General features: G+C 46.2%; 1 protein-coding gene across 6 annotated transcripts in view; it reads left to right on the top strand.

The window, feature by feature from the left end:
* The window catches only part of LOC310787520 (histone acetyltransferase KAT7-like), a gene marked incomplete at both ends in the record, with an annotated part of 46,519 nt that extends 25,753 nt beyond the window's left edge, over nt 1–20,766 (top strand). For all 6 annotated transcript variants that reach the window (XM_083648962.1, XM_083648959.1, XM_083648960.1 and 3 more), the window contains 4 exons: nt 11,149–11,242; nt 15,680–15,826; nt 19,406–19,512; nt 20,668–20,766. In XM_083648962.1, coding sequence (XP_083505088.1) covers nt 11,149–11,242; nt 15,680–15,826; nt 19,406–19,512; nt 20,668–20,766 — 447 coding nt within the window. The remainder of the gene's footprint in view (nt 1–11,148; nt 11,243–15,679; nt 15,827–19,405; nt 19,513–20,667) is intronic.
* Between the last annotated feature and the right edge of the window lie 1,102 nt (nt 20,767–21,868).

Consider the following 21,868-nt stretch of genomic DNA (forward strand, 5'->3'; position numbering starts at 1 on the left):
TGCTGACGTCACCTAGTACTATCAAATTTCTACCCCATTTCAACCAATCATATCACGACATGCAGCTGTCAATCAAATCTTCATTTCAGGATAATTTTCGAAAATGGCGCCTAGTGCCTGTCATCTGGCAGAATTCCTATCCCATAAACTAACTACTAACTTGGCCAATTGTTAGAAACATGAACAAAAAACAAAAACTATAATCTCTAAGAATGCAAAGAAATGTAACTGGCTCGTTAAAACGCGCATTCCAGGGATATCGTATCGTTACAGCAGCGATAATGGTGCGCGCATCCGAGAGCTTGGTTGTCAGGGGTCGTACTTCGGAGATTCCAGGCCGACGTGCTGCACTCTCCGCTCGGCAACACGAAGGCAGCTGGTTGCCTGCGGGTCGCTGAGCTCCGCTCCTCTTGTCAAAAGGCTCTTCCCGAGGGCAACACACTGAATCCCACTCGATTTGGAGGCGGAACACGCCAGGATTGGCCAAAGCCCAATCCAGTCCCCAGAATTGTCAAATAAAATCATCGGCATGATACTATGACCCGCCTCTCAACCTGTCATCTTAGACAAACTATGTTTTCAGTCTGAAACGGACTCATTATGCACGTGACCAACAGGTTCAGTTCCACTTTAAGCTCAATTGAGATCACATGATGATACCAGCCCTCGGCGCACTCACCACAACCGCAATCCGAGGCAAATCGGCGCACGATCGTTATGTGTGAGCTGTCCCCAGATGTCTCTATGTGTGGGCTGTCCACAGACGCGACCGGGAAGCTCACAGAGTGCTCGCCCGATGAGTCACATACACCCGACAGATATCTAGCAGGCTAAATATCCGGGCATGTTGGAAGAGCCATCAACGTGTTTCAGCCAATGAGACACGCGACATCGTGAGATCACGATCACACGGTCTTGCCACGCTTCACTCTATTGGTTTGAATCTGAACCACCAGTGATTCACACCAATCAGCGTCCTAGGAGGCAGCTATGGGCGGGCTTTAGGTGTGACACCAGCGAGAGCGAGCCTGTGATATAGGCGTGACAGACAGATGGTTCATCCAATCACCTGCCCTTTACCCTTTGAAACGGTTTCCCGAGCGACTTGACTTGACTAGATGGTTATGTGAAATCAAACCATGTGGCGGTGTCAGGTTAGATCTGAGGAGGAAAGATGGAGAAATATACGGGCCATTCTACCAAATTGGTGAGAGACTGCTGGCTAACCAAAAAAATAATTTCAAAAGCATATAAAACACGGGGAGAACATGCAAAGGACCGTCGCCGAGATTTGAACCCACAACCTTCTTGCTGTGAGGCGACAGTGCTAACCACTGAGCCGCCGTGACGTCCTTGGTGGAGATACTTGCTTTGAACGAGGTGTTTGCGTGCGCGTGATGGCTGCAGGCCCTGACATACTTTTCCTGCGTCCCTTTGGAGAGTATGCATGCATAGCGATTTGGATAGGACGTTTGAAGTTGATGAATAAAGGATAGGTTTAAAAATATAAACGGACAAACACGCCGGTGTCGGCGCAATTTCGGCTTGGCTACAAGATCGGCTCGGGCACGCATTGTGATTGGCTGTACTGTACGTCGGGCACGTGCCATTAATGTGAGCAAAATGGCCGACAGCTTTTAGATGAGCTACCAAGCTAAGCTACTGTTATCAGACATGATGGACATAAAAAATATGAATCATACAAACATTCAATGATCATGATTCAAGTGTTACAGGACCATAAACATGAGCCTTACTTTTTGACAATAAATGTTGTGAGAGTTTAACTTCATCTGTAGTTGTGGACCCCGAGCCGATCACTCTCCTGTAGGGCGAGCTGATCCTGTACCGACACTCGAGCTGAAACAACAACAACACAGCCTGTTGGTGCTGTGGAGGAGGAGTGGAGCGCACCACTGTGAGGGAAAGGGGTGCGCTGGATTTACCACACAAGACAAAACGAGCGCAACATCGCTAAATGGAATGCGGCACGTTTTATCTCGATTCTCTTGTTTTCATCTTTGTGGGAAGCCAAAATCTTGATCACGATTAATATTTGATTAATTGTGCAGCCCTACGCGCAGGAGAGTCAAGTCAAGTCAAGTCAAGTTTATTTATATAGCCCTAATTCACAAGCATGTCTCAGAGGGCTTCACAGAAAGTATGTCTAGCTGATTCTAGCTAACACACAGTAACAAGAATATACAGAATAAAGATAACATTTGAACATTTGAAGAAAGCAGGAGAGTGGAGGAGGGAGGGAGAGGGAGGAGGGAGGAGAGGGGGGAGGTGGGGAGAAAATAGGAAATGTGGAGGAGGAGAGAACAGAGGAGGAGAGATGAGGGTGCAGGGGAGGGAGAGCCAGGGTAGGGGTAGGGTAGGGAGTAGGATACGGGCCCGGATTAGGGCGAGGGTGGGGAGAAATGGGAAATGTGGAGGAGGAGAGAACAGAGAAGGAGAGGGTGCAGGGGAGGGAGAGCAGGGGGAATGTGAGAGGGAGGAGAGGGCAGAGAGGAGGAGAGAACAGAGAAGGAGAGGTGGGAGGGCGCAGGGGAAGGAGAGCAGTGGGAATGTGAGAGAGGGGAGAGGACAGAGAGGAGGAGAGAACAGAGAAGGAGAGGTGGAAGGGTACAGGGGAGGTAGAGTAGAGGTAGGGTCTAGGGTGGAGGGAGGGAGTAGGATACGGGCCCGGATTAGGGCGAGGGTGGGGAGAAAATGGGAAATGTGGAGGAGGAGAGAACAGAGAAGGAGAGGTGGGAGGGTGCAGGGGAAGGAGAGCAGGGGGAATGTGAGAGAGGGGGGAGGACAGAGAGTAGAGGTAGGGTCTAGGGTGGAGGGAGGGAGTAGGATACGGGCCCGGATTAGGGCGAGGGTGGGGGGAAAATGGGAAATGTGGAGGAGGAGAGAACAGAGAAGGAGAGGTGGGAGGGTGCAGGGGAAGGAGAGCAGGGGGAATGTGAGAGAGGGGGGAGGACAGAGAGGCAGAGAAGGAGAGGTGGGAGGGTGCAGGGGAAGGAGAGCAGGGGGAATGTGAGAGAAGGGAGAGCAGGAAGTGGCAGGGATTCAGGAAAATAGGGGAGAAGAGGAGAAGGAGCAGAGGGGGGGAGAATGAGGAGAGAGCAGGAGAAGGGAGGGGGGGGGGCGGTGGGATGTGGGGGAGGAAAGAGCATGGAAAGAGAGGAGAACAAGAAGGGGGAAGAAGGGAAGAAGCGGGGGAAGGGGGAAAGAGAGGGGGGGGGGAGAAGATCAGACAACTGACTACTCTAAGCATTAACCAGAGCTAACTGGGACATAGTATCTAGCTAATCTACAGCCTAATCTGGCCTATCCTACCCTGCTCTAGTCTGATTTTAGCCTGAACACTAACAGGTCAGCCTTAGGCTGTAGCTAATCTATCGCCTACCTAAGCTGTTCTAAACCAACCGGCAGCCCTCGACCAGTGATGAAGAGTACCGATGCCCCCCGACCCGGCCCCCGCCCACATAAGGCGTGGGAGGGAAGGCCAGGCCGGGACACAGCGGCACCCCCTCACCCCCAGTGAACGCAAGAAAACCTTTCCACCATATGGATCGCCACATGGATTGCCCCAGTGACTTGGCTGAGGAGGAACCTTGTGAGGTCGTTGTGCTAGGGGCCAATTGCTGCGGTCCGGGCGGACCCAGCCCCCACGCGACCCGCCCCCCCAGCCCCCAGCCACCAGCATAGTGACTGAGAGCGTGAGAGCAGGCCACGCGGGGGACGGGCCCACCCAGGCCACAGCAGCGGACCCCCATCTGGGGACTCCCCTCCGAGACAGGCCGAGAGATGCCGGGCTAAACCATGCACAGAGTTTCCGATAATGAAACTCTGTGAATGGTTTATTATGGAAATAAAATGTACAAGAGAACAGAAAATTGAAAATGTAAAAAAGAGTCCAACAGAAGGGATATAAAAATGTAATTTTTAAATTATCCTAAGATCAGGGAAGGGAGTTGAAAATCTAAAAAGTAGAGTCCAAAAAGAAATAGAAAATGCAGTCTTTAAGTGTTCGTAGGTTTAGAGAATACTAGTTAGTTAGCTAGGTGACAAAAAGGGGTAACAAGATTGGGAGTTCCATGAGGATGATCTGAGGAATCCATGAGTCCGCGTTGGTGACATGGATTAAGAGGAGGGGAGGGGAGGATAGGAGTCGGAGGTGATGATTAAGAGGAGGGGAGGATAGGAGTTGGAGGTGATGATGAGGCGGCGGGGGGGGGGGGCTGGGGGGGCGCCCCCCCCTTCCCTTAGGCAAGCAGGTGACCAGGATGATGAGGATAGGGGTCGGTGATGGTGATGAGCCCGGGGTGTCAGACAGTAGAAGGAGTAGTGGGTAGATGGCCTAGAGTGACGACAGGTGGCTAGGGCGATGACGGCCGGACCTAGGGCTGCAGCGGTGGGGTGTACGTCAGGCCAATGAAGGACACCTGAGGGGGAGAGAGAGAAGAGAGCGGGGGAATCTGCGCAGAGGTGGAACTAACTCTATAGACAACAATAAAATTAGGTCAAATCAAAATTTATTAGGATTATTTAGGATGACTAATATTATACTGCTAATTCAGGTCTAGGTAGTCTAGGTCTAAGTTTATACTGATACTGCTGGCTTGAGATAGCCCGCTCAGCAGTTCAGGACTAAGTTTATTCACCAGCTATTTGATTTTATATCTGAGCTACTGGGTCGGCTGATGCCATATTATTAAATTAGGTCAAGTCTAAGTTTATACTGATACTGCTGGCTTGAGATAGCCCGCTCAGCAGTTCAGGACTAAGTTTATTCATCAGCTATTTGATATTATATCCGAGCTACTGGATCGGCTGATGCCATATTATTAAATTAGGTCAAGTCTAAGTTTATATTGATACTGCTGGCTTGTGATAGCCCGCTCAGCAGTTCAGGACTAAGTTTATTCACCAGCTATTTGAATTTATATCTGAGCTATTGGATCGGCTGATGCCATATTATTAAATTAAATTAGGTCAAGTCTAAGTTTATACTGATACTGCTGGCTTGAGATAGCCCGCTCAGCAGTTCAGGACTAAGTTTATTCACCAGCTATTTGATTTTATATCTGAGCTACTGGATCGGCTGATGCCATATTATTAAATTAGGTCCAGTCTAAATTTATACTGATACTGCTGGCTTGAGATAGCCCGCTCAGCAGTTCAGGACTAAGTTTATTCACCAACTATTTGATTTTCTATCTAGGCTACTGGGTCGACTGATGCCATATTATTTAAATTAGGTCAAGTCTAAGTTTATACTGATATTGCTGGCTTGAGACAGCCCGCTCAGCAATTCAGGATTGTGTGTACTCAAGAGCTAATAAATATTTCTAGAGAATGACATCATCAAACATAACCATCAAGCACAACCAAATGATTGGGAGAATAAATGGGTTTTGAGTCTAGTTTTGAAGATTTCAATGGAGCCAGCTTCCCTAACTGACAGAGGAAGCTGGTTCCAGAGATGTGGAGCACGGTAAGAAAATGCTCTGCTACCTGCTGATTTTTTCTTAATTTTAGGGACGGTAAGATAATTACCGTCCTGTGAGCGGAGAGTACGCGTGGGAACATAAGGAATGATTAGCTCAGATAAGTACGGAGGTGCGAGCCCGTGCAAAGATTTATAGGTTAACAGAAGCACCTTAAAGTCTGATCTGGCCTGAATTGGGAGCCAGTGGAGGGAGATTAAGACCGGAGTTATATGATCAAACTTCTTAGTTCTAGTTAGAATTCTAGCAGCGGCGTTTTGCACGAGTTGTAATTTATTTGTGCTACAAAGTGGAAGGCCAGAGAATAGGACATTACAGTAATCGAGTCTAGATGAAACAAAGGCGTGTATTAAGGTTTCGGCATCCATTGCATTTAGCAAGGGACGGATCTTTGAGATATTGCGAAGATGAAAGAAAGCTATTTTAGTGATGTCCTTAATGTGAGCATCGAATGACAGAGTAGGATCAAAGGTAACACCTAGGTTTTTCACCTTTGAGTTTGGAGTAATTACGCAGTTCTCAATGTTCAGACTAAGATCAGTGAGAAATGGAAGTTGGGTTTTTGGGCCAACAACTAGTAGTTCAGTTTTGTTGGCGTTTAGTCGTAAGAAATTATTTGACATCCAATCTGTAACAGCGATTAAGCAGGATTCAAGATTAGCGAGTTTAGAGCGATCGTCTGGTCTAATTGGTATATAAATTTGGGTATCGTCGGCATAACAGTGGAAGTTAATGCCATATCTACGGAAAATTTCGCCAAGAGGCAGTAAGTAAACTCCAAAGAGTAAGGGACCCAGGACTGATCCCTGCGGTACACCAAACTTCACTGAGGAGAATGTGGACATAATATTTTTATATGAGACATAGTGTGTCCTATCAGACAAATATGACTTTAGCCAGGATAGGGCAGTGCCCCGGATACCTACGTAGTTAGATAAGCGGTCTAGGAGGATCTTATGATCGATTGTATCGAAGGCTGCGCTTAAGTCTAATAAAATGAGAAGAGAGGAGAAATTAGAGTCGGACGCGAGGAGAAGGTCATTGGTTACTTTTGTAAGAGCAGTTTCAGTACTATGGAGTGATCTAAAACCAGATTGAAAGGGATCGAGAAGTTTATTATGCGAGAGGTAGTCAGTTAATTGTGTCGAGACTACTTTTTCAAGAACTTTAGAGAGGAAGGGGAGATTTGAGATTGGCCTGAAGTTGTTAAGAACCTCAGAATCAAGGTTTGGCTTTTTAAGTAGAGGTTTGATTACAGCAGATTTGAAGGAGGCAGGGACAATGCCAGAGGAGAGGGAGCTATTGATAATGTTAAGTAAGGGGGGGCCTAGTATTGGAAGGAGTTCCTTAATCAACTTTGCAGGGAGAGGGTCGAATAAACAGGTTGTGGATTTAGATGAAAGTACAATTTTTGAAAGTGCATTTAAGGAGATAGTCTCAAAATTCGAGAGTATAGTACTCTCGTCTAAGGTTCTAAGGACAGGGCTAGGAAAGGGGTTAGCACCCTTTGTGAGTAATAGAGAGTTGCTAATTTCATCTCTAATACAGATAATTTTACGGTTAAAGAAGTCAAGGAAGTCATTAGCTGTAAATGGAGAGTTTGTATTGGGGGATGGTTTGCGAGTAAGATTTGCGACCGTGTCAAATAAAAATTTAGGATTATTTTTATTAGTGTTAATAAGATCTGATAGGTAGGAGGCTCTTGCAGCGGAGAGCATACATTTGTATTTTAATAGGCTATCACTCCAAGCTAGTCGATAGACTTCAAGCTTGGATGATCGCCATTTACGTTCTAGTTTTCTGCATATTAGTTTTTGTGCGCGTGTATCGTCAGTATACCAAGGCGAGGGTTTTTTAGGGCGACGGATTTTAGTACGTAGAGGTGCGATAGAATCAAGCGAGGCGAGTAGGATTGAATTAAATTGATTTGTGAATTCATTAATGGAGTCGATCCGCTCTGGGAGAGAGGAAAGCGGCCCGATAACAAATCAGCGAGTTCAGTGGGAGTAGAACTATCGATACGCCGGGCGGTATAGGTATCGGCTAGGTTTGATTGCCGGAGGGGCAGGTCTATTTTAAATTGAATGAGATAATGATCTGACAGTGCTGGAGGGTAAATCATGACTGACAGATCTGAGACGTTAATCCCACGAGCAAGGACGAGATCAAGCGTGTTGCCGTTAGAATGCGTTTGTTCATGAACCAACTGAGCAAAGCCAAGGGTGTCGACTAAAGATAGAAAGGCTTTGCAGAGTGGGTCAGCTTTACGGTTAACATGAATATTGAAATCGCCAATGATAAGGATATTATCCGTGCGGGTTACGAGGTCAGAGAGAAAATTGGAAAATTCATCAAGAAAAGATGAATAGGGCCCAGGTGGGCGGTAGAGCATAACTAGGTAGAAGGCTCCGAGGCCAGCTATATTAGAGTGTCTCATAGTAAGTATCTCACAAGATAGGAGCTTATACTTTTGATCCTGCAGAAGACCTAGATTTGAGTTATAAATTAGGCCAACGCCCCCACCATTTCTTGACATTCTGGCAACATGCGAATTGTCAAAGTTAGGGGGGGAGGCTTCAATGAGTGGAAGAACAACGTCCGGTTTTAGCCAGGTTTCGCATAATCCCATAACGTCAATATTATGTTCAATGATTAAGTCATTGACGAGGAGGGCTTTATTGGTGATTGATCTGATATTAATGAATCCAAATCGAATAGATTTATCATCAATATTAGTTAATTTAGAGCATTCGATACCAAGAGTAGATTTAATCTCAATGAGGTTGGTGTTTGACGTTTTGAGGGGTGGACGAGAGCGGCGTGAGGGGACGGAGCGACGAAGAGAAACTGTGCTAATTTGAGAGATCGTGGTATAATACGGAGACGGAGCGGCGGTGGTAACAGTCGGATTAATAACAATAAGGTTTGGGTTAGGATATTGCAGAGCGTTTATGGGTCGGTTACTAGTAATAGTGCGGCGCGGACGGAGCACAGTCTGTATTGGATAGACTAAGTTAATTGAACTAGCAGACTCCATAACCGCACAAGTAGAACTAACAGGCTGTCTAGCAGCCTGTGGCCCTGCATGTTGTGGGTGAAACTGTCATTCAAGGATAGTAGTCTGGGTTTGCCGTAGGCAACTATCCAGGTTTTTTGATAAGGTGCTAGCACCCAATGGGGTAGGGTGGATGCCATCCATCTTAAGCATGCCAGTCATGCCTCTAAAAGAGGGCCAGTTATAACAGCGCAACACGGGAACCCCCCCTTTAGTTGTTGCAACACACCGTGCTGCGAAACGCACGCCCACACAAAGGCAATTGACCCTAGTATTTCAGTTGTAAACTGCACGAGATGTTGACTGTTTGAACTCATAAATGCAAGCGGATATTTTTTATTGCGTCATTGAAAATTATGCACACAAATATTGATTTCAAGAGGTCAAAAACTCCAGCAAAACTTCTCGTATAAAGAACAACTTGAATTAGAGCCAGGCGTTTGGGCTTCTGGCTTTCATCAGGATCATCACTTTTCCCTCCTTGGACGTAGGTGAAGTTGTGCCAGAAACCCCTCCTCTGCTTCCACACAAATATTGATTTGACGTTTCTAGACTATAGCAGTAGCAGACAGGAATTCATTTTCAATTCATTCAATTCATTTAACACGTTCACTGCCGTGGACGAGTTAACTCGTCAAAAAAACAACAACGGTTGACTGCCGTGGACGAGTTAACGAGGTGGGACGTTGATCTAACCCTTTTACATCTCCTATAAAAATATGGGAGCCACCGAACGTGTACAACCCATTCCACCGACCCACTAAGTGGCGACAGTGCTCTCCAGACTATTGAAAGCCAGCCAAAACTGCAGGGAAAAGCGTGAGGAAGCCATTCTCATACTGTAGGCGAAAACGCTTTCGCGCTGGAGCACAACGGTGGCGCACAACGGTGGGGGGTTCCAAAAATAGACTGGGTACAACACACTTTGAAACACGCAGCATAAAGCCCAGAATCGCACAAAGCTTCATCAAAGCTCTCAACCGAAACCCCAAGAAACGAGCGAGCCCCATCCAGACTCGCCCGCGGCCCGACGAGCAGCAGCAGCAGCAGCAGACAGGCAGCAGAAACTCGCTTGTGACACACCCGCTGCAGCCACGGAGGGAGGAGGAGAACAGCCACGGAGGGAGGAGTTTGAAGGAGAGGGGGGTTTCCTGCTGTTATGGAGGAAATTACTGTTCAAAACTATTGTTTAGATGTCTGATGTCTTACTGATGCCAAAAATAAATGTTTAAAGTGACTGTTCTATCGAATTTCACAAAAAGGCATTTATCTCCGCTTTAATTTTCAGATGCTGAAACCATGCTGTATTCAACTGCTAATGCCTACATAACTACTAACTCTACAAACTAACTCTTTTAGACAGAGAAAGCACACATTCTATTAGTTATTTTGAGATATTTTGTGTTCACCAAGTCCTAGCAGAAAATAATCCTCGGCTCTTGAAAGATGAGCCAGAATCCTCAAAAAAAAACCTTGGCAGAAGCTACCTACAGTAAAAAAAAAAAACTGTTGGCAGTGAATGTGTTAAATGCTTTTCAGAATTGCATATTACCCCAGGCCATGGTATAATGTTCAATACACTATCTGTGTTTTTGTTCAATTCAGTTTTCTAAATTCAATTTCAAGTTAAGGGAAAGAAGCGAGTATAAATGAATGTGTACATCGAAATGTTCTGAATCAATCTGTTTTTGCATGTTGTCTGTAGGATTACATCTCTGCCAGTAACACGGTTGGGTTGTAGCTTGGTAGGTGTGTGTGCTGTGCTGTGCTGTGCAGGAGAAAACCTGTGTCTGTCCACACACTTCAAATGGATTATTGTCCCATTGATATCCCATTGATATGACAGAGGGAGGTTATGTAATGCAACTAACTGAATGATTTGTTGAAAAGAAAATAATAGCAGAAGGCTCCTTCGTTTTTCTCTAATTTCTCTAAGTCTAATTAGAAAACAGGCTGCATATTAGACATTTCCTTATCCTCCTTTATTAGATTTTAGATGCCTTTTAGTTGGTTAGATAATTCATTTTTAAATGCTTGCTGCAGTGCCGCTCCGCCACCAAGTCCAATCGGAAATGTTGGTGGATGTGGAGTGGGGAGGGGGGGGGGGGGGGGTATTTGTGGGACTCTGTACCTCTATAATGGCCGGTGTTGGCCTTTTATGATATATTGTTGTAAACTGTCGATGTTGGTGAAGACCACAGCTATATAAAAAGTCTATAGACTGTTTCAATTTGATAACATTCTAAACTGCCCCCAGCTGACTTCCTGTTCCAGTGTTTCCTAGTGCAACAGGACATAAGCTAGGTTCCAAACTGTTCCCTACCAACACAATTCTGCCAAAACTGTCTATGAAATTGTATTTATTCATCTAATTGGATGGCAATGCTTTTTACTAAATTAATCCTCGGGGAAGTGCTAGAGACTTGTAATTTTTGGCATGAGAATGGACCAATGTCAAGAAGATGGATATTGGAAGCAAACAGCCATCAGCACTTGTTAGTGCCAAGATATGAGTAGGGCTATCAGCCTGAGAAAGAAGGCATGTTGGTCAATCCCTAATGTTAACAGCTGGTTCCTCTCGTGCAGGAGAAGAACTCTTTCCTCAACTACAACGTGTCCTGTATCCTCACCATGCCACAGTACATGAGGCAGGGCTACGGCAAGATGCTCATAGACTTCAGTGAGTATACGTGTGTGTGTGTGTGTGTGTGTGTGTGTGTGTGTGTGTGTGTGTGTGTGTGTGTGTGTGTGTGTGTGTGTGTGTGTGTGAGTATGTGTGTGTGATAAAATACAGCACACAATAGCCAGGCATTGTGCCCAGCACAATAACAGTCTGTTTAGGAGGCTGCAGAGAACATCTTCCCTTCTGAAAACACAACAGCACTGCAGCCTCTTGTGATTTGGAAATTGCAGTGATCAATATAGAGAGCCAAAGTGAACGTCACTTCCTGCTTCAGCACTGTACCAGAGATGTTCATCCGCCATTTATTTTCCCATAGACATTTCATAAAATGCTTATAAAAAATAGTTGTACCAAACGGTTCAGATATATTTAGAAACAGGAGAGACCGCATAACATTTCACTCGGACCAAAACGTAAAACATTGCGGATTTAAAGAAAAATATTTTTTCAATGTAGTTTTTTTAGTTTTGGTCCGAGTGAAATGTTCTATGGTCTCTCCCAATTCTAAATATAGCTGAGTGTTTTTTTTTATAAGCATTTTACGAAATGTCTATATGGGGAAATAAATGGCGGATGAAAATCTCTGGTACAGTGCTGAAGCAGGAAGTGACGTTCACTTGGGTTCTCTATTGCACATTTCTTTTCGTCATTTGTATACCAAGTCAAGTCAAGTCAAGTTTATTTATATAGCCCTAATTCACAAGCATGTCTCAGAGGGCTTCACAGAAAGTATGTCTAGCTGATTCTAGCTAACACACAGTAACAAGAATATACAGAATAAAGATAACATTTGAACATTTGAAGAAAGCAGGAGAGTGGAGGAGGGAGGGAGAGGGAGGAGGGAGGAGAGGGGGGAGGTGGGGAGAAAATAGGAAATGTGGAGGAGGAGAGAACAGAGGAGGAGAGATGAGGGTGCAGGGGAGGGAGAGCCAGGGTAGGGGTAGGGTCTAGGGTTGGGGGAGGGGAGGGAGTAGGATACGGGCCCGGATTAGGGCGAGGGTGGGGAGAAATGGGAAATGTGGAGGAGGAGAGAACAGAGAAGGAGAGGTGGGAGGGTGCAGGGGAGGGAGAGCAGGGGGAATGTGAGAGGGAGGAGAGGGCAGAGAGGAGGAGAGAACAGAGAAGGAGAGGTGGGAGGGCGCAGGGGAAGGAGAGCAGCGGGAATGTGAGAGAGGGGAGAGGACAGAGAAGGAGAGGTGGAAGGGTACAGGGGAGGTAGAGTAGAGGTAGGGTCTAGGGTGGAGGGAGGGAGTAGGATACGGGCCCGGATTAGGGCGAGGGTGGGGAGAAAATGGGAAATGTGGAGGAGGAGAGAACAGAGAAGGAGAGGTGGGAGGGTGCAGGGGAAGGAGAGCAGGGGGAATGTGAGAGAGGGGGGAGGACAGAGAGGAGGAGAGAGGCAGAGAAGGAGAGGTGGGAGGGTGCAGGGGAAGGAGAGCAGGGGGAATGTGAGAGAAGGGAGAGCAGGAAGTGGCAGGGATTCAGGAAAATAGGGGAGAAGAGGAGAAGGAGCAGAGGGGGGGGAGAAGGAGGAGAGAGCAGGAGAAGGGAGGGGGGGGCGGTGGGATGTGGGGGAGGAAAGAGCATGGAAAGAGAGGAGAACAAGAAGGGGGAAGAAGGGAAGAAGCGGGGGAAGGGGGAAAGAGAGAGGGGGGGGGGGGGGAGAAGATCAGACAACTGACTACTCTAAGCATTAACCAGAGCTAACTGGGACATAGTATCTAGCTAATCTACAGCCTAATCTGGCCTATCCTACCCTGCTCTAGTCTGATTTTAGCCTGAACACTAACAGGTCAGCCTTAGGCTGTAGCTAATCTATCGCCTACCTAAGCTGTTCTAAACCAACCGGCAGCCCTCGACCAGTGATGAAGAGCACCGATGCCCCCCGACCCGGCCCCCGCCCACATAAGGCGTGGGAGGGAAGGCCAGGCCGGGACACAGCGGCACCCCCTCACCCCCAGTGAACGCAAGAAAACCTTTCCACCATATGGTGGCAATCCACACATGGATCGCCACATGGATTGCCCCAGTGACTTGGCTGAGGAGGAACCTTGTGAGGTCGTTGTGCTAGGGGCCCATTGCTGCGGCCCGGGCGGACCCAGCCCCCACGCGACCCGCCCCCCCAGCCCCCAGCCACCAGCATAGTGACTGAGAGCGTGAGAGCAGGCCACGCGGGGGACGGGCCCACCCAGGCCACAGCAGCGGACCCCCATCTGGGGACTCCCCTCCGAGACAGGCCGAGAGATGCCGGGCTAAACCATGCACAGAGTTTCCGATAATGAAACTCTGTGAATGGTTTATTATGGAAATAAAATTTACAAGAGAACAGAAAATTGAAAATGTAAAAAAGAGTCCAACAGAAGGGATATAAAAATGTAATTTTTAAATTATCCTAAGATCAGGGAAGGGAGTTGAAAATCTAAAAAGTAGAGTCCAAAAAGAAATAGAAAATGCAGTCTTTAAGTGTTCGTAGGTTTAGAGAATACTAGTTAATTAGCTAGGTGAAAAAAGGGGTAACAAGATTGGGAGTTCCATGAGGATGATCTGAGGAATCCATGAGTCCGCGTTGGTGACATGGATTAAGAGGAGGGGAGGGGAGGATAGGAGTCGGAGGTGATGATTAAGAGGAGGGGAGGATAGGAGTTGGAGGTGATGATGAGGCGGCGGGGGGGGGGGGGCTGGGGGGGCGCCCCCCCCCCTTCCCTTAGGCAAGCAGGTGACCAGGATGATGAGGATAGGGGTCGGTGATGGTGATGAGCCCGGGGTGTCAGACAGTAGAAGGAGTAGTGGGTAGATGGCCTAGAGTGACGACAGGTGGCTAGGGCGATGACGGCCGGACCTAGGGCTGCAGCGGTGGGGTGTACGTCAGGCCAATGAAGGACACCTGAGGGGGAGAGAGAGAAGAGAGCGGGGGAATCTGCGCAGAGGTGGAACTAACTCTATAGACAACAATAAAATTAGGTCAAATCAAAATTTATTAGGATTATTTAGGATGACTAATATTATACTGCTAATTCAGGTCTAGGTAGTCTAGGTCTAAGTTTAGACTGATACTGCTGGCTTGTGATAGCCCGCTCAGCAGTTCAGGACTAGGTTTATTCACCAGCTAAAATCTATCTGAGCTACTGGATCGGCTGATGCCATATTATTAAATTAGGTCAAGTCTAAGTTTATACTGATACTGCTGGCTTGAGATAGCCCGCTCAGCAGTTCAGGACTAAGTTTATTCACCAGCTATTTGATTTTATATCTGAGCTACTGGGTCGGCTGATGCCATATTATTAAATTAGGTCAAGTCTAAGTTTATACTGATACTGCTGGCTTGAGATAGCCCGCTCAGCAGTTCAGGACTAAGTTTATTCATCAGCTATTTGATTTTATATCCGAGCTACTGGATCGGCTGATGCCATATTATTAAATTAGGTCAAGTCTAAGTTTATATTGATACTGCTGGCTTGTGATAGCCCGCTCAGCAGTTCAGGACTAAGTTTATTCACCAGCTATTTGAATTTATATCTGAGCTATTGGATCGGCTGATGCCATATTATTAAATTAAATTACCGTAAATTCCGGACTATAAGCCGCACCGGTGTATAAGCCGCACCTGCAAAGTTGACTATTTTTTTCTTATATAAGCCGCACTGGACTATAAGCCGCGGGTGTTTTAATGTTTTTTTTTTTTTTTTTTTTTTTGTGTTTTAATGTTTAATTACCATATGTAAGGGTTCATGCACAGAGGGGATTGTCGGGAAAGAGATGGCTGTTTGAGGAAGCTCCCATTTATTAACATTTCAACAAAACAACATAACACAACACCACCTGTGTTGTTTTTTACAGTGCACACAGTGTCATACAGTGTCATACAGTGTGGTGAAAAGAGGGCAAGAGAGGAAATTAAAACTTATTATAGTTATATAGGATTTATAGTTAGAAAGAGTGCTAAAAAAGAGAGATTTTTTTTTTTTTTTTTTTTTTTTTTTTAAATCCATAGATAAGCCGCACCGTTATATAAGCCGCAGGGGCCAAAAAAGGCCAAAAAACGGGAAAAAAGGTGCGGCTTATAGTCCGGAATTTACGGTAGGTCAAGTCTAAGTTTATACTGATACTGCTGGCTTGAGATAGCCCGCTCAGCAGTTCAGGACTAAGTTTATTCACCAGCTATTTGATTTTATATCTGAGCTACTGGATCGGCTGATGCCATATTATTAAATTAGGTCCAGTCTAAGTTTATACTGATACTGCTGTGTGTGTGTGTGTGTGTGTGTGTGTGTGTGTGTGTGTGTGTGTGTGTGTGTGTGTGTGTGTGTGTGTGTGTCCGCCATTTCCAGTTTTCTCACTAGGAGAATGCTTGAAGGAAAGAGTAGCCCACAACATCATGTGATGTGAATGACTAAATAGAAGAAACATTAATCCCAATCTGATCCGTCCTGCCAGGTTACCTGTTGTCCAAGGTGGAGGAGAAGGTGGGCTCACCTGAACGGCCCCTGTCTGATCTGGGCCTCATCAGCTACCGTAGTTACTGGAAGGAGGTGCTGCTGCGCTACTTGAACAACTTCCAGGGCAAGGAGATCTCCATCAAAGGTCAGGACTGAACCACACGCTCCAAACGCTGGGAGCTTCTAATGATGCATTCCATTTAAACTGGGAGCTGGGGATTTCACGGTTCAAAGGTCATGAACTCCCCCTGTGACGTCACCTGTCCTCGGATCTTCTCTGCCGAACTCAGGGGAGCTTCACCAGCCCCAACCTCAAAAATCCAAGATGGCTGCTGCTCCACGCGTCAACAATAGTTAAAGGGATATGCCAACATTTTGAGAGTTTTGGCCATTTGTCATTTTGCCGATATCAAAGTTGGAATATAGCCTTTATTTTCACTCTGCGTGCAGCTGAAACTGGATAGAGCTCTCACTGCTGCATTATTACGGAACCCACCCTGGTTTTGGGCAGACCACGCCCTGCGCCTGCCTACGCAGCAGTCAAGCGCCGGGATTGGCCGGGAGCGAGGCTTTGTTGCCTTTTGACAGCTCGAATCACACCAGACACTCTGCGCGCCTAGCCCAGACACACCAAACACTCTGCACGCCTAGCCCAGCCACACCAAACACTCTGCGCACCTAGCCATTCATAAGTAACACAATGATAGAATGTATGATGATTTTGGTCATGGATTTCTGTAATAAAACATCTAAAAGCAAAAAGCTTAACAGATGGGGACCCTGGGACAAAATCTAATCAAATGGGGGTCCGTGGTCTAATTTGTGTCCGTTTAGGGGTCCTTGATGTGAAAAGGTTTGAGAACCACTGTTCTAAAGCCCCAGACACACCAAACAGACAGGAGACGTGAGGTGATGCATCGATCGGGACTCGGGCTCCAGTTGCTGCTAGTCCTTTCTAGTTCTGAGGGGTGTCTGAGGCTTTAGACACTGTGTCAGCTCCACTGCAGTAAGTTCTCCTGGTGTGTCTGAGGCTTTAGAGACGGTGTCAGCTCCACTGCAGTAAGTTCTCCTGGTGTGTCTGAGGCTTTAGACACTGTGTCAGCTCCACTGCAGTAAGTTCTCCTGGTGTGTCTGAGGCTTTAGACACTGTGTCAGCTCCACTGTAGTAAGTTCTCCTGGTGTGTCTGAGGCTTTAGACACTGTGTCAGCTCCACTGTAGTAAGTTCTCCTGGTGTGTCTGAGGCTTTAGACACTGTGTCAGCTCCACTGTAGTAAGTTCTCCTGGTGTGTCTGAGGCTTTAGACACTGTGTCAGCTCCACTGCAGTAAGTTCTCCTGGTGTGTCTGAGGCTTTAGAGACTGTGTCAGCTCCACTGCAGTAAGTTCTCCTGGTGTGTCTGAGGCTTTAGACACTGTGTCAGCTCCACTGCAGTAAGTTCTCCTGGTGTGTCTGAGGCTTTAGAGACTGTGTCAGCTCCACTGCAGTAAGTTCTCCTGGTGTGTCTGAGGCTTTAGAGACTGTGTCAGCTCCACTGCAGTAAGTTCTCCTGGTGTGTCTGAGGCTTTAGACACTGCGTCAGCTCCACTGTAGTAAGTTCTCCTGGTGTGTCTGAGGCTTTAGAGACTGCATCACAGCTCCACTGCAGTAAGTTATCCTGGTGTGTCTGAGGCTTTAGAGACTGTGTCAGCTCCACTGCAGTAAGTTCTCCTGGTGTGTATGAGGCTTTAGACACTGTGTCAGCTCCACTGCAGTAAGTTCTCCTGGTGTGTCTGAGGCTTTAGACACTGTGTCAGCTCCACTGCAGTAAGTTCTCCTGGTGTGTCTGAGGCTTTAGAGACTGTGTCACAGCTCCACTGCAGTAAGTTCTCCTGGTGTGTCTGAGGCTTTAGAGACTGTGTCAGCTCCACTGCAGTAAGTTCTCCTGGTGTGTCTGAGGCTTTAGACACTGTGTCAGCTCCACTGCAGTAAGTTCTCCTGGTGTGTCTGAGGCTTTAGACACTGTGTCAGCTCCACTGCAGTAAGTTCTCCTGGTGTGTCTGAGGCTTTAGAGACTGTGTCACAGCTCCACTGCAGTAAGTTCTCCTGGTGTGTCTGAGGCTTTAGACACTGTGTCAGCTCCACTGCAGTAAGTTCTCCTGGTGTGTCTGAGGCTTTAGAGACTGTGTCAGCTCCACTGCAGTAAGTTCTCCTGGTGTGTCTGAGGCTTTAGACACTGCATCACAGCTCCACTGCAGTAAGTTCTCCTGGTGTGTCTGAGGCTTTAGAGACTGCATCACAGCTCCACTGCAGTAAGTTCTCCTGGTGTGTCTGAGGCTTTAGAGACTGTGTCAGCTCCACTGCAGTAAGTTCTCCTGGTGTGTCTGAGGCTTTAGAGACTGTGTCACAGCTCCACTGCAGTAAGTTCTCCTGGTGTGTCTGAGGCTTTAGACACTGTGTCACAGCTCCACTGCAGTAAGTTCTCCTGGTGTGTCTGAGGCTTTAGACACTGTGTCAGCTCCACTGCAGTAAGTTCTCCTGGTGTGTCTGAGGCTTTAGACACTGCATCACAGCTCCACTGCAGTAAGTTCTCCTGGTGTGTCTGAGGCTTTAGAGACTGTGTCACAGCTCCACTGCAGTAAGTTCTCCTGGTGTGTCTGAGGCTTTAGACACTGTGTCAGCTCCACTGCAGTAAGTTCTCCTGGTGTGTCTGAGGCTTTAGAGACTGTGTCAGCTCCACTGCAGTAAGTTCTCCTGGTGTGTCTGAGGCTTTAGACACTGTGTCAGCTCCACTGCAGTAAGTTCTCCTGGTGTGTCTGAGGCTTTAGAGACTGTGTCAGCTCCACTGCAGTAAGTTCTCCTGGTGTGTCTGAGGCTTTAGACACTGTCAGCTCCACTGCAGTAAGGACCATTACAGGAGGTCTTTCCTGCCCACCACCATAACCATCTACAACAACTCCACTCTGTGCCAGGAGAGGAGACTCCTCCTCCCCTATGTGCACAGTGCACACTGGACATGCACATAGCACATTCCGTACTTAAGGCATACTTAAATAGCAATATAATATACCTTACAGTGTATATCCACATGCACATGGCACATTTTGTATTACAGTATTAGTATTTAATAGCAACATAATATAATATGCCTTACAGTGTATATTCTAAAGTAGGAGTGGAAGGCCAGGACTAGAAGTCTTTCCTCCAAACAGTTGTTATAGTAGTTTTTGTATTGTAATTCCCTTTTCCCACCTACTGTACCTCATTCTGTGTGTTTTTATAAGATATATGTGTTTTTTGTCATGTATATATATTGCCGCTGAAACACTGGAATTTCCTTTCGGGGATGTATCTACAGTATCTATCTATCCATCCATCCATCTATCTATCGATCGTCCTAATTTTTACCAATATCATTTGAATTTTGATTTGATTTGGGAAATGTCAAAATACATACAGTTGACCAGTTCATAGGGCACTAGACCCTTATAGGATAGCCCAAGAGAGTGGATTGTGGTTCTCGCTGGAAGACAAGATAATAAATTGACATACACATAAACACCACAAAACACAATCAAAAGATCACAATGCACTGTTGATAATATTTTGAACATGGACAACATCTTCGAGCCCCAGACTAGTTTGAATGACACAGTTGTGCTTCCTGTTGTTCTGTTGTGTTGGTAGAGATCAGCCAGACTAGTTTTATTGACACAGTTGTGCTCCTGTTGTTCTGTTGTGTTGATAGAGATCAGCCAGGAGACGGCCGTGAACCCGGTGGACATTGTGAGCACACTGCAGTCTCTCCAGATGCTCAAGTACTGGAAGGGAAAGCACCTGGTTTTAAAGCGACAGGTAGGAAACGCCATTAACAGCCTTAAAGGGATACTTCACCGAAAAAACAATGCTGATTTATTTTGCACAAGATCTCGCACATATCCGCATTCATTTAGTTTGACAGTTATTGAGAGTTGATCTGAGTTAAGTGTGGACCAGTGATGTCATCAGAAGCCACTGAATCATTGTGGACAGTCTTGTGATGACATCACTGGTCCACACTTAAGTCAACTCTCAATAACTATCAGAATCACTTTTATTGCCACAATATGCAAACTATCAAACTAAATTAATGTCTGCTAAATGGTTTACAGTTTTCAGATATTTGTGAGATCATGTGCAAAATAAATCGGTATTGTTTTTTGGTGAAGTGTCCCTTTAACTGATTCAATTGGCAGCTGATTGGTTGGGCTCATTCAAAGCCTAAAACTTGGAGTATGTAGAATAGAATGAATGGGAGATTTACTTCAAGAACTCTGAAAAGGGGGGTGGGCACATTTCACCTACGTACTGTATTCATAGGTTTCAGTCACACGACGTTTTTGTTGTGGCCGCCATCTTGAAGACCGAACGCAGCACGCAACTTTTTAATACCTTTAGTAACTCTTTGAACTATAACTACTCTTTCATACTTTGTACTACACACTCAATTTAAAGTTTAAACAGGTCAACACTTTTAGTACTTTATTGTGCTTATTCAGCTTTATGATACTTTTTGTACTTTTTGAGAAATCGCAGTTTAAATTTTATATACTTTTTTTTCAACCTTTATAATGGGATCCTATGGAGCCATCCTTGAGTGCGTGATGATACCTACAATATTATACATCAAACCCTTCAGCTACTTGTGCTCTAACTCACAATGTCAATATACTGTATAAGCAATGTGATGTAGAGTTTTTGAGATATTAACGTTTGTTTGACACTTCTGTAGTGTTCCACAATAGAGGGCATCTTGTAGCAAATTGCTCCTCAAGATGGCGCCGCAACAGAAATCTATGGATATTTGTTGATTTGCCTTTAGCATAGCACACTAAAACACTTTAGCATAGCACACTAAAACACTTTAGCATAGCACACTAAAACACTTTAGCATAGCACACTAAAACACCTCCTCATCCTGCAGGACCTCTTTAGCATAGCTAAACACTAAAACACCTCCTCATCCTGCAGGACCTCATTGACGACTGGAAGGCCAAGGAGACCAAGCGGGGCAACGGCAAGACCATCGACCCCACCGCCTTAAAATGGACGCCGCCTAAAGGGACGTAGAACAGCTTCCCCCTCTCTCACACCCCAACCCCAAACAACACACACACACACACACTTACGCACACTGGTATGCACACACTCTGATCCTAAACCCTCACACACTCTTCTGCAAAACGCTTTCAGCAGCTATACCGTCACTTATCAGCTGGAGCTCTGGGTTCAACACTCACCACCATCAGCTTATACGTCACTTATCAGCTGGAGCTCTGGGTTCAACACTCACCATCAACTATACCGTCACTTATCAGCTGAAGCTCTGGGTTCAACACTCCCCATCAACTATACTGTCACTTATCAGCTGGAGCTCTGGGTTCAACACTCACCATCAACTATACTGTCGCTTATCAGCTGGAGCTCTGGGTTCAACACTCACCATCAACTATACTGTCGCTTATCAGCTGGAGCTCTGGGTGCAACACTCACCATCAACTATACTGTCACTTATCAGCTGGAGCTCTGTGTTCAACACTCACCATCAACTATACTGTCGCTTATCAGCTGAAGCTCTGGGTTCAACACTCACCATCAACTATACTGTCGCTTATCAGCTGGAGCTCTGGGTTCAACACTCACCATCAACTATACTGTCGCTTATCAGCTGAAGCTCTGGGTTCAACACTCACCATCAACTATACCATCACTTATCAGCTGGAGCTCTGGGTTCAACACTCACCATCAACTATACCATCACTTATCAGCTGGAGCTCTGGGTTCAACACTCACCATCAACTATACTGTCACTTATCAGCTGAAGCTCTGGGTTCAACACTCACCATCAAAGTTCAGGTCAATCCAGTGATCACTGCTTCACCTTAGCAATACGTGTAGTTTGAAAATGATACAAATTGAGAAAGAAATGTGACCGTGCACTAATCTGGGTAGAATATTAGAATGAACTATGATGTGCAACGCCTGGGTATAGGTTTTCAATAGCTTTTCAAAGTACAAGGTTTGCCTCCGCAGAAACACAGCAAGCCATGGCTGTTGAGGGGTCACACGTCTCTGTATACATGTAAACACATTCACGTCTCTGTATACATGTAAACACATTCACGTCTCTGTATACATGTAAACACATTCGCGTCTCTGTATACATGTAAAC

Source organism: Poromitra crassiceps, assembly GCF_964638095.1.
Source record: "Poromitra crassiceps genome assembly, chromosome: 13".
NCBI lineage: Eukaryota > Metazoa > Chordata > Actinopteri > Beryciformes > Melamphaidae > Poromitra > Poromitra crassiceps.